Source organism: Rhea pennata, chromosome 2, assembly GCF_028389875.1.
Source record: "Rhea pennata isolate bPtePen1 chromosome 2, bPtePen1.pri, whole genome shotgun sequence".
Lineage (NCBI taxonomy): Eukaryota > Metazoa > Chordata > Aves > Rheiformes > Rheidae > Rhea > Rhea pennata.
In genome coordinates this window covers 47,568,202-47,581,290 of record NC_084664.1, presented here as the reverse complement: position 1 = coordinate 47,581,290, position 13,089 = coordinate 47,568,202, and the positions used below count along the sequence as shown (strand labels likewise).

General features: G+C 37.5%; 1 protein-coding gene across 1 annotated transcript in view; it reads right to left on the bottom strand.

Moving 5' to 3' along the window:
* Nucleotides 1-13,089, bottom strand: part of NEK11 (NIMA related kinase 11) — a 106,367-nt gene that overhangs the window by 24,124 nt on the left and 69,154 nt on the right. Inside the window, exons 13-14 of the mRNA XM_062567861.1 lie at nucleotides 7,719-7,843; nucleotides 2,548-2,611 (exon numbers count right to left, since the gene is read on the bottom strand). Of these exons, the coding sequence (XP_062423845.1) occupies nucleotides 2,548-2,611; nucleotides 7,719-7,843 (189 nt within the window). The remainder of the gene's footprint in view (nucleotides 1-2,547; nucleotides 2,612-7,718; nucleotides 7,844-13,089) is intronic.

Here is a 13,089-nt window from a genome sequence, read left to right as displayed (position 1 = left end):
TAAAGGCAATTTGTACTCTCTGAAGCTTTAGAGCTTGATAATGGAAGAGCTTAAAATAATAAAAGTTTAAAGCTCCTCGGTAACACTGAGCATAGAAAGATAAAAGGCACTCTAGCAGATTTCTCTCATTATCCTCACATACATTTTTTGGAACACATCATGCAAATCTAATTACTAACACAGTCTGGAGGAAAGGATTTAACTTTCAGCACAGACTGGTCAGATATTTTTTAATAATTAAAGCACAATTTCATTCCATAATGTTATAAATTAAAAAGGCATCTTCTTGTACTTAAAATAGAAATAAAAAGAGGAAGCCAGGAGTCTCTTTAATAATTAAGATTTAAAAAAAAAAAAAAAAAAAAAAACCCAACAACAAAAAACCCTTGGAGGTGTTCTAATCCTCTGGATTCTTCCTGGCAGCTCCCAAGGCAATTCCTCTCTTACATTAAAATAATAGAACATTGACGCATAGGGCATAATTTTGTCCTTATTTTCACTTCTGCAAGCCCACTGCTGTCAACATGCAGTGCTGAAGAGCATCAGTGAGTGCAGAAAAGGAAGACAGCAGCACCCCTGTCAGCATGAAGACACAGAGCATGTGCACAGGCCTCCATTCAGATAGTCCCAAGGACCTCCCTGAGCTGTGCCCTTGCTGAAAGTGGACTCAGGAGACAATCTCTGTGGCTACAAGACTGCAATGACTTCTACTACTCCTTTTCATCCATCCATCTCCTTCCTACATTTTCCCTTCCCATCAGATCGTGACCACGCACAGGGGTGAGACAAAGCTCTGCACCAGCGGAGCCTCTAGCAGGCGGATTTCCTAAGCTTCCCCTATATTCTTATTTCAGAGCCCTGAGATAACACTGAGTCAGGCTAGACACGACTGAAGGAATGTAAATGAGGTTGCTACACAAAACTGAGGTTACAGCATGAGCCTCTGACAACTTAGCTGCCTTTCAAGCAGTCCTCAGACGGACTCCCACAGCACAATTAAACCCATTGGTCTGAAAGGCTAGAGACCGAGCTAATCTCCATAAATACCCTTCCGTAGGGTCTTCCTAAGTCTTCTTTTCAGCTTTTAAGTATACCATGGGAAACAAGACTTTCAAACTCAAAATTTATAATGAGAATTTGAAGGAAACTTTGGGATGAAATTGTAAACCTACATTCTCCGTGATTGTTCTCTGCCTCTAATGAGGTACTGTCAGGTAAAATAAATATTTTATTATCCCAACCCGAATCATTGTAAAAATTTTTTTCTTTTAGTTCATTTGCTCTCCTTGTTACCTGTGCTAGAAGCTATTTAGAAAAAATCTACAGAATTCTGATAAAGAAAAGTAGAAAAATCACACTTGTGAGGTATAATAAAATTTAATTGCTAAACTTTTCTTGCTCGTTGCTCTTAGCTATGTAGTTTAGGTTGTAGTTTAGTTAGGACCTCAGGAGGATGTCTAGTTCAACCCCCTCCGTAAAGGAGGGCACACTTCAAAGTTAGGTCAGGTTACTCAAAGCCTTTACACATCAAAATCTGGACACCTCCAGTGATGGAGATCCCACAGCTTCTCCAGGCAACCACTTCCACTGCTTAACACCCTCCACATCCGATTTTTTCTTTTCTCATATCTAGTCAGAGATATTGCATGTATTTTTATAAAGCATTAATAGCATCAGATCAAGAGCTGTTTCAGACTTTTCAGGCTCGATTTTAACTGTCGTTTTACAGATTCAGAAAGTGACAACTATTAAGTAGCTTTAACAAGTGAAGACAGCAGCAGAAGGAAGAGGAGAACGAACGTCTGCAGAGTCCTACAACTACGTTCTGTTCTCCAGGCCACGCAGGTGAACTGGATAATGTCATAAAGCTCATTGCTACAATGACTTGCAAAATGTCAGTACATTATTTTTCTTGATTCTTTTCCATAGTCAAAAATGTATGTCTACTATTTTCCATCTTAAGTACATGACAGAGTTTTTCTCTTACCTGAGAAAATTTGTTAATTAACTTTACAAGTTTCAGTGCTCAAAATTTCTAAAGAAAAGGACTTAAAGCAAGGTTTTCCAAGTTCTATTCATAAATCATAGTATCTTTTCTATATCTTAGGAAAACTATAGCATAATACAAAACCCTTTTAACCTGACTCTTTAATGGCTAGCATCTTTCATGTTCTGGCTGATTTCCATAGTCACACTTGTTTCAGCTCGAAAGTGATACACTTTTTCAGATATGACATCTCTAAATATTCTTCTCTGGAGCAAGAATGGGAGAAGTGAAGTTTTTAAAAGCTTTTATGGTAACATTCCACACTCCTGACCATCACGGGTTTTGTCTCTATTATTTTCACCCAAAGCACATAACAATGTATACGTTCCCTTTCGGCATATTTACACTTCTGCGCAATAGATTAAGGAAGCAATTTTCAAGAAGATCACTTCTCTGAGTGATATTAGAGTTGTTATGTTGCAAAATGGAAATAACTGAAGTGTTGACGAATAAAGTTAATAAATGCTGCTACTACACTTAGAGAAAAGATACTGTCTTACCCAATGAGCTGTTGTTATTCAGGACCCTCTCCAAATACTCGACCATTGCCTCAATATCACTGTCCTGCAGATAAATAATGTAAGGAACAGCATTAGTGTGAGACTAACTTAAATATAAACATTCTGTACCAGAGATACAATCCCAGAGACGTAGAGGGTGGTACTTACCCCAAAGAACACTAGAATAAAGAATTGTAAGACAGGAATATATTGCTCAGAGCTTTTTCAATGCTTTCTTCTCCTAAAACACTAGATTTGGGGATGATATTGTATACAAACAGTTATTTAGGTCAGATCCCTAGCAGAACACAAGTCTGTAGACCAAATATGCATGGAGTTTAAAAAAGATATGATTACTGTTGAGGATGGTGTGCAGTTTCTGAAAGTTCATCATTGTTTTAGCATTGCTTAGTCCTGAAATACCTAAAATGATATTACATTAAAAAAAGAAATGAGGAACTTCTTAATTATGCCAAAATTTCTTAGACTTCCGACAGCTGCCATTGGGAATTAATATTTATGTTTCATTTAATTGCATCTACTAATATCTAGTAACAATTACTAATTAAGAATGTTTTAATTAAAAACAAGATAATAGCACCTTTCTATTTGAAATTTTTATTAACAGATAGATATTTAATAGTTTTGTCATGATATCTTTAATGTGATATGTTACTCATGTTCACTGACGAAATTTAAAGAGCTGACCATTAAGTAAAGGTTGTGCTCCAGAAAGTAGATCAGAATTTGTTCAAGTCCAAGAGAAAAATCTGAGTTACCAGAATCTGTCACCACATCCTATTTAACAGGACAGCATTTCTTGGTTATTTAAAACAAAATCTTCACCTTGGCAAAAAATCTGCAACATTTCTCTATTGAAAAAATGTGGGGTCTGTGGTTCTAAAACTTTATTAACTGGAATAAAACAAACAGTATTCACCTTAGCTCCTGCAATGGACAATCTGCTTTGTATTTCTAGGTGATCTTCCTCAAAATATCCATTCTAAATTCCTCAAATTGAGGAACTGCAAGTATACTTTAATAGAAAAGAGTTTCCCAAATAATTTTGGGGAATAATTGTGAGTTGGTTAGTGGCCTTTCTGTACAATTGGGAGGTGTTACGGATAAGCATGATCTAACTTCTTATGATCCTAAGTTGTTTCATATGCTTATCCCTGAAATAGGCTCTGCTATTTTGACTGAGGTTCGCAAAACACAAATCAGCACCTTGGTTAACTGCAAATCCATGGATAGAGAGACAAAAACATGGCAAAAGGCAACATACAATACTAATATGATTGTTATAATAAAATCAGTTTTTTTTTCAATGGGATAGAGTGTAATTCCAAAGCTTGGACTTCTCACCACTGGGCATACTTACCATAGGCATTGCAACAGGGCTAAATGTTCTTGTTATGCTGTGAGGCAAAGGAAGCACTTTTACCAGTGAAAGCTGTGGTTTTCAAAGAATTAGCTAGGTTAAATTAGCTTTCTAGATATAAAACCTCAGTGAAGAAGGGGAATTTTTCTACAGCACTTGAACGAACGGTTAATTGACTTACACTGACGTAAAACTACCTGTGTATTTTCTCCACTTGGATTTAACAATCCAAGAGAATTTTAGCTATTTTATTTAATATATTTCTTTAATATGTTTCTTTAATATTTCTCTTTTTGCAGAGAAAGTAAAGTCATACAGAGTAGGAAAGGGAATCTGACAGATACACAGCAGAGAGTCTTTCTTACACGCAAGAGCCAGCATGGAAGACTGCTTGGACACTTCAAATTCAAACCTAATGAATCACCTTCTAATTGCAATAAGCCATGCCAAGGCATGTGTTAGGAAGCCGGGGGAGCATTTTTTGAGTGCCAGTGCACAGACTACCCACAGCCAGTGCTGAGGCCACTGAAGCTATGATTATTTCATGCCAGCTGATTATTTCATGCCAGCTTGATGATCTCAGGAGTGACCTAAAGCCTGGAATTCTAAAATAGAGGCTAATGTACCATATAAATAGGCATGATGAAGTGGGCAAATCTGCTATTATTTTTGTCACTAAAAGAAAACAAAGAGCAAGATAATAAATTGCCATAAAAAGGTACATTAGCATCTCAGCTAAATCAAAGCCAATGTGAAGCTCTCACAGAACATCATCTTTATAAGATGAAATTTCTGGTGAGCTTCATGTTTTCAAATTCTTTTTTAGAAACAGTTTCTCATTCTCCTTTATATTTTTCCCTTTATTAGCTCTCCTGCAATTAGAAATGCAGTGTTGCTTGAAAAAAAAAACTTGTGGAAAAGAACCATCAGATGAAGCAGCCAAAAGTCTGGAAATGCAACTGGAAAATTCCTGCTTGAAATCTGGCAATTTGACTTTGTCCTAGGAAACACAAGGGAGAAGGGACACTGAATTCCCACACTACAACAAAGATGAGATGTCTGGATGCACGTTATGGATCTGAACCTTTGTTAACTCCACATCTACAACTGGATCATGTAGCTGGGAGCACACAGGCTGTATTAGAAGAAAACATTAAGAGAAAAATAGATGTCTCAGCTGCCATCCTAAGGCTTTAAAATTATACAAGTCCAGTGCCTTACTCTACTTTCTTAACTGAGGAAGTGCTGCATCCCAAGTAAGGCCACTATTTCTCAGTCTGCCTTGGCATCTGAGAAAGGCTTAACTAGTTTGAATAAATAAGCCCAGATCCCTTTCTACATCATGCACCCTAATGTGTTGTTCATTTAGATGAAGATAAGACTTTTTAAAAAATATTTGTTTGAAGTGCTAATGGGGTCACCAAGGAGCACTGCCAGACTGGAGCATTTCAGCGCTCACTCTGCACAGAAGAAACCAGTAAAACAAAATCAGAGAGTTGAGAGGTTGGCACAGATTATGAAGGTAAATATCCTACAAGTCCTCATCCTGAGATACAGTGGAATGGCTTCTTTCATAGCATAGTCTTCTAAAAACTTAATTTGTGAATGTAATTTTGAAGGAAGAGTTGAAGTGTATGAATCCTATCTCTGAAGTAGTAACAGGGGTCTGGTCCTGCCTCCCCTGAGAGCAGAAAGAGCTTTGGTATGAAGTAGATGACTGCAGAAGCAATCTCTTGCAATATACTAGCAAGATCACATCTTTTCTGGTAGATTTTGAAGTTTAATATTGTGAATTTTGAGCATGATGTCACCTACCTTTGAGTGGTATTCATCTCACAGAACTGTTGTCATTCAGAACAAAGATGTCCTATGCATACTAAAAACTATAGATCCCTTTATAATGATCAGAGAGAAGGAGGCACTTTTAAGTGTACTTCATCTGACCTACGTTAGATGTATATTGCAAGATAACATAAATTATGCCCTAAAATTACTTGCTTATTTTCCTTAATTGTAGAGTCTAGAGCCAACTGGTTCAGTAGGTTGGCTCTAGTATATTGGCACATCTAAGTCCAGTCTGCTTTGACTCTGGACTCATTACAGAATCTTTCACTTGAGAAAAGCAATATTTAAAAGTCAGGTCACTTTCCAAGAAAAATAAAAGGTGATTGTGCCACTATCCAGAAATACGGTGCTACCTTATCAAAGGTGCAGGTCGGTATGAGAAAAAGATAGACAACATGCTTCCTTGCCAGAAGTTCTAAAAGGCAAACATTCACAGACGGTGTTTGCTAATCACTCTGTGATTCACAGAGAGTTAATGTAACATGTGCACATAGACTGTTGGTAAATTGAAGCCACAGAGTCCTTAAGGACCGGATTCTGAAAAGAGATGTCAGTGGAACATTTCTTCTAACCCATGGTGTTAGTTCTTGTCATCAACAAAATATGAATAGCTACAGAATGACTAAATGTCACTGCTCAAATCTGACTGCCAATACTAATTTATTCTGCATTATTAGCAAATCTATTTTTATCTTTTGTTCTTTCTAAGCAGCAGTCTGCTTGTTCAAAAATACTACTGATTGACACTTAATGATACCTTCAATGAAAGTCGAATGAAAATTTTAAAAGGCATTCCAGAAAGGAAAAAAGATATATATAAAGTCTGATAAATGAAGCAATAGTTTATTTTCAAGAGTACATTGTGGTAGATTTACCAAGTGACAGAGAGTTTGTGTGTCTGGGGTTTGTTCAGTTTACGCAGACCCGGCATACAGCACATTTGCAACAAAAGCATTGCCTTAGGTATTCTGCTGATTTACAGTTTACAGTTTATTTCTATAGAACATTATTCTTCAAACCACTCCTGAACTTCAAAGCTTATGTAGTGAAATAATACAAGAAAGTTTCATATTTTGAAAGTCTATTTGCTCAAAGGATGCTTTCAGAGGCACTGCACACAATGCCTTAAGTTGATGGCCTGGGGTAAAAATTACTTGTTCCTAAATGTCACAGGAAGACTCATTTTCAAAATTGACTTTGGCATTTAAGTCACTGATTTCACTGAGATTTGGTTACTAAAGACAAGATCCATCTCGTCTCATTTTGACCAGATATAAATTAGGTGTCTTTTCCAATCCTCTCTTAACTTTTTCTCAAACTGCAAGCCCTAAAATAGTCTTGTGGCAGCCGCTCCTGATAAAGCTACTTTAAACCTTCTATAATAATAATTTTGCTTTTCATTGATGCCGTCTGTGGTGCCTGGGAGAGCCTACAGGTCCAAAAACTGCTGGTCAAGTTTTATAGGTTTTTATGCTCATAGTTTGTCATTTTATCCTAGAAAACGTGTCTAAAACAGGCAGGAAGAAGTGGCGTCTAGAGGTGCATATCCTTCCCCCGGAATTAGACAGGGAGACCTAATCTTATGCTTAATGTGAACTTTAGGTTTTAACTTAATTTACATATAGCTAACATCATGTGCGAGAACCCCATTCTGAGTGTTTTACAGTGCCAATGTAGTTTACTGACAACAATCCTCCCTAAGGCATTCTTGGAAATTTTATCCCTAAAACTGAAGGAAGGTAAGGTTCTCTATCTTCATTATCTCAGATAAATTAGACATATGCATAATTAACTCATAGTGTTGACATACACACACGTGCAAATTCCCACTAAAACCAAGTTTCAGTAATGTCAGTGGAACAACATATCAGAGAGTGAGTTTAAGTAAGTCTCCCATAGAAAAGAAGCATCAAAGGTATACTGCTTTCCTGAAGGTCACATATACCTGGTGATTTGTCTTAGAGATAGTCTGTGATGCTTCCACACCCTCTTCCTCTTCACTGCTTTCTGAACAGGATTCAAACTCATCATTATAATATTCTTCTGCGATTTGTGGGTCTTCAGGGATCTCTAGAAGTGATAAGAGTTTATAGCAGGTAGACAGACAATCTGCATGATCGTAACAAGATACAAGGGATTTTGTATCACTCAGATCTTACATCACAGCACATTCTGTAATTGAAATCATGGGATAGATTCTCAGATAAAAGTGTTCACCTTTGATGACAGAACAGTGTCAAAACCATCTCTACCAAAAGGTCAGATCCTCATCGTATGGAAATTACTGACCTCAAAGGAGTAAATCAAAAAAAGTTTGTCAGAAGTCAAGCTACTTATACTTGGGTGACATCCCTTCTCAGAGTATGTCTGGACAAGCTATGGTAATAGCAGTAAGCACAATACCACTATAACCAAGGAGCCTATCAAGTACAATAATTATTAAAACTCAGCACATTTATCACAGCACAGAAGACACCACAGCCTACTCTAAACCATTTGAAATCCTTTAGCACCTCTGATCCATAAGCAATGAGCTGGTAAGATGGCTTGAGGCCTGATTGCACCTGATTGAACAAACTCTCCTTTTTCAAAAAAAAAAAAAAAAAAAAAAAAGAAAAGAAAAAGAAAAAAAGAAAAAAAGTGCTTTCAAAAGAACTTAGTCATGCATTCAATTTTAAGCATAGACTGTGGTCTTACTGACGGCTATCTGAAGAAATAACCAGGATCCCCATTTTTCTAGATGGAAAACTGTAATGCAAAGACTTGCCCAAGGGAGACAGAGGTTGGGGAGAGAAACGGCGTGAGAGCTGCCGAAAGCCTGGCTCAGCTACCAACAGCCTGAAGCATTCGTGGAGAGAGAGATTCAGGGAGAGCTAATCCCCTTGCTTTCCTTTTAGGTAATCCCTTACTGAGTTACCATCAAGGTAATTTACAGCCAGGTCTAGGTATGAGGTTTTTATGCTGTCATGGTTTTCGAAAAGAAAAAGGTTGATATCCTTCTTTGGTTTATTACAAGAAATGTTATTTGAAGAAAAAAAGCAGCATAATATTCAGTTGGAATAAATCTTTATAGTCTTAACTTTAGCTAGTACTGATTTCTCCTGTTCTTCCTGATTAAGGCTACGTCTTTAAAGAAATACAGACTGACTTATTTTAAATATTCCTGCTTTGAAATAAAATAAATTCAAACAACATATCATTAAAAATTAGAAACACTTCATAGCTTTTTTTAATTGTTTCACATGGATAAAAAATATAAGCACTTAAACAAGGGAATACAGTTCAAATTCATTAAAAGATGTTCTTGGAGTCTGGCAAGGGGAATCCATCTAATCTGTTAGGAAAGAGTACTTGGTGAAAAAGTAAAAATGTATTTTTTCTGCAGCATTAGGTGGTTGAGGTCCTGCTGATGAAATATTCTCTCTACTATCTGCTCTCTCTAAAGTATTTTCACAAACACTTCCACTTGTTTTATAAAGTTGATTCACCTCCAAAATGCTGACATGTTTTCACGCAGATTTTTCTATTTTAAGATATTTTTGCAAGCTGAATAACAGCACTATGCTGCACTGACACAATTGCTCATCCTTCCTTTTTCTGTTTTTCGTCTTTCTTAGTTTCAAATAAAAGATCAATACGTGGGCTTCCAGGAAGACCAAAACAAAACCAAAAACTTTTTCCCACAAAAGAAAGCATCTATTACGGTGTTTAAGTTCTTCAAAGTGTCACTTGACAAAGAAGTCTAACACTTCATCTTAAAAAAAAAAAAAAAAAAAAAAAACACACACAGAAAAAAACACCTTACAAGTCATTCTCTTTTTATCATGGAAGAACACTACTCAGTGAAGATATGCCTCCTTTTCTCTTCCAGATTGAGTGAGCACTAGTTTTTCTCTCTTTCAAGGAGGTTATTATTTTTGTGATTATTATAATTTTATTAAGTTCTTCTGTATTATATCTGTGCATATATATGTATTCACATACATATGAATCAGCCTATTTATTATATTCTGATGCAAACATCATACTAGTGTTTTCTGAGTTGTCTTCTCCTCCCACATTCTACTTTAGTTTACTGTCATGAAAAACACAACCGTCCCCTCACCAGTCAAACAAGGTATCAAAACCAGTCTTGATACATAAGATCAAAACATCCACTCTGGCTTCAGCATAGCCCTATAGCTTGCGAATAGCCCATGAGTAGGCAGGTTTTTGCACAAACCTGCTGATGTCTCAGAATTACGGGACGCCGACACCGGTCGCATCCTGGCTGCTCCACGCCAGCTCTCACATCCTTTTCAGAACTGCCCACTTTACCATTTGTGAAATTGTTTTGACCTATATTCATGGATGGCCAGATAATCCAAGTTCAGTAATACAATTTAAATGCTAGTTCAGACACTGAAAAGAGATCAAGACACAAATGTTTACTGGCCTCAGTTCAGAAACTATTCCAAGTGACATTTCTGAAAGAAATCAGTATGTCCAGTAGACTGGAGCTTGTGAGCTAGCCATAATGTAAAAACAAGAATAAATGCTTTCTCTATATTATTATATGCTACCAAAAAAAGAAAAAAGAAAAAAATAGGCTGTCTTTAAAGTTTCTTTTTTTTGACAAGTATCTTTAAAGAAGGGACCTTCAAAATATCAGCAAATTAACTTAGTATATATCATTTCATATAAGAGTTCCTTGAGCCCTACTAAAAAGAGTCAGTTCCCAGTTGTCCACATGCTACAGATGCAGAGGCAGAGCTCTGGCTCTCTGCAGAGCTAATTTGGGTACAGAACAGCTTATTTAGCTGAGACTCAGGATCAGCCTGATTTAAAGAAAAAATTAGTTGGCTTTAGCACAGCAGATATCATGAGTCATTGCAGCAAGCTGTATCCAAGCTGGCCACACACTGAACCTGCTTGAACATCCTGGCGCTGTGCAGGACTGCTCCACCATGAGAGACACTAAAGAAACAGCAGCAACTGAGTCACTTCCACTAGACCAGGCACTAACAGACAGAGCAAAATCCAAGTTCACTCTTTGATAACCACTTGGTTGTCTCTACACTTCAGCACTTCAGTGCAGCACAGATAACTTGAGTCCAGCTGTTTTTTTTTTTTTTTTTTTGTTTGTTTTTTTTTTTTTTTTTTGTCAGGCCAGGTATCATCAGATGAGGCTGGGTTCTATATGGAGCCAGCTCCTCATCTGCAGTGCATCCTCCAGCATGATTGCTACCTAAGCTTTCCCATTGTCCCAAATACTTCATTTCCACTAGTCGGGTGCTGGAGAGCTCACTGTGGCCACAGTCTCCTGAATATTCTTAGTGCAGTTCCACTTCTCAGCAATGTAGCATGGAAGAAATATCCTCAGTTTGTGGTTTTACAAGAGTAAAGTTTTCACTAAAATATTGCTCTTTGGGCTAGGTCTCTTGGACTCTTGTTTACTCACCTTTGCATAGCCTAGCAGGGACTCCAAGGCTAAAACCTTCATTCTGATCTCTACTTTGCATAAAATAGAAATGAACTCCTTTTGTGCCTGGAAGTTATTTTGGTAAAATAAAGTGGTGCTAGTGAGGTTAATGTCCAGCTTTCCACACTGAAAGAGAAAACAGAACTTCTGCTGCAGGACCCAGAATATCCTCTCTCGTTGTTTCAGCAGCTGGACTGGGAGAAAAATGGTGATGTATTTAAGAAGTCCACTGGACTTATTGCCCAAGCACAAAACTACCCAAATCACTAGATTCTTTGCATGCAGCAAAGTCGCTCTGTGCTGCCTACATGTGGTAGGTAGGTTGAGACTTGACCTTCACAGATCCCTGGAAAAGAAAGGTTGTGGTAACATCCAACATAAGGTTTTCTAATACTGGGCCACCTGGCTAAACATGATGCCAGGTGTTATTGTAATAAAGTTGTCCCTCAGCTGACTGTTCCCCTTTACTGCTCTTTCTGCACCCTCTCACCCCGCAGACTGTAGGCTTGCTCTCTGAAAATACATTGCATTTTATCCAGCTTTGCATATCTCACTAGGGTCAGTCACGGTACCTTTTATTTGCTTACAAAGCACTTTGTTCAAACAAACCAAGATACTGTTTACAAATTGCTAGGCTCTCTAGGTGTATCATTGAGAGACTTGATATTTTTAAGGCGTATTAGATATTCCAAAGGAAAAAAACCTACAAATAATAACATTTATCTTTACACTTCTTTCCATATATACCACAATGCTAACAGTGGAAGCAGGGATAAAAAATGAGCTATCTAAAATAATCATAAAAGCACAGTTATTTCCCAAGAAGATAAGCTATGCATAAAACAAAAAAATGTAATACTTGTAATATTTTGCTTAATCTACCATAAGCTTTTTCCAGGTAGCATGGTATCTTGGTGACAACAATAGTTTCTTCCAATGAGACGAAAATACTTTGATAAATATCTTTAATTTTCTCTTGCCTTCAAGTCATATTTATAATTAGTATATGGAAGCAGCATTCTAAAATACCACTGCATGTAGGAGCCAAGGAAAAAGGTTAATTTATTTTTTTTTAAAAAGGAGAAGAAGGAAAAATGAAACAGAACTGTATGATGTACATTCATTTTCACCACTTGTATTCACAACAACCAAGTCACACTTGACTCTTAAGGATTATGTACTTTTTTATTCTCACAACTTTACTGTGTCTCTGGAAAGGGCTAGATTTTTACCATTTGTCACCTCCCAGTCCTAAGGAGAAAGCTTGTTCATAGTTCTGCATACCTGCACTACTCGTTCCTGAAGCATTACAAACACCAAAGTGAGGAGCAAATCGTTCAGCTACTTTGACAAAGATGTACTGTCACAAGATAAAATGCATTCTTAAAGTTAGGGCAGCCTGAACAAAAGCACCGAGAAGCAATGCTATGCAGCAGCAGTTACGGGCTATCACACACTGCCACAGAGTCCCCCCAAAATTAAGGAGGGGCAGAACACACAAGTTTACACTGTTTCCCTTGCAAAGGTGGCTACAGGAGCCGGGTACAGGCTGGGAACTGAGGCAAGAGCAGTGTAAAGCCCTCTCCCACCTTCTGAGTCTGCACTGTGCTGGGTTGCAAGCAGCCCGCGGGCAGGACCTGACCAGGAAAGCGTGTCCTTTTCTGGCTGCAGAAACTCGTCAGAGAATTCCAGTTTGGTTCATAATGCAATATCAGAACACAGCTCAAAAGACATCTTCTCACCCACCGGTAACTTGGAAAGCACCGGTAAACACAATGTAAAGATTTTGTGAAGGTATAGCAATTTGCAACTGAATAAATGTTGCAACTGATATAGAAGCAGATAATATGGCCTA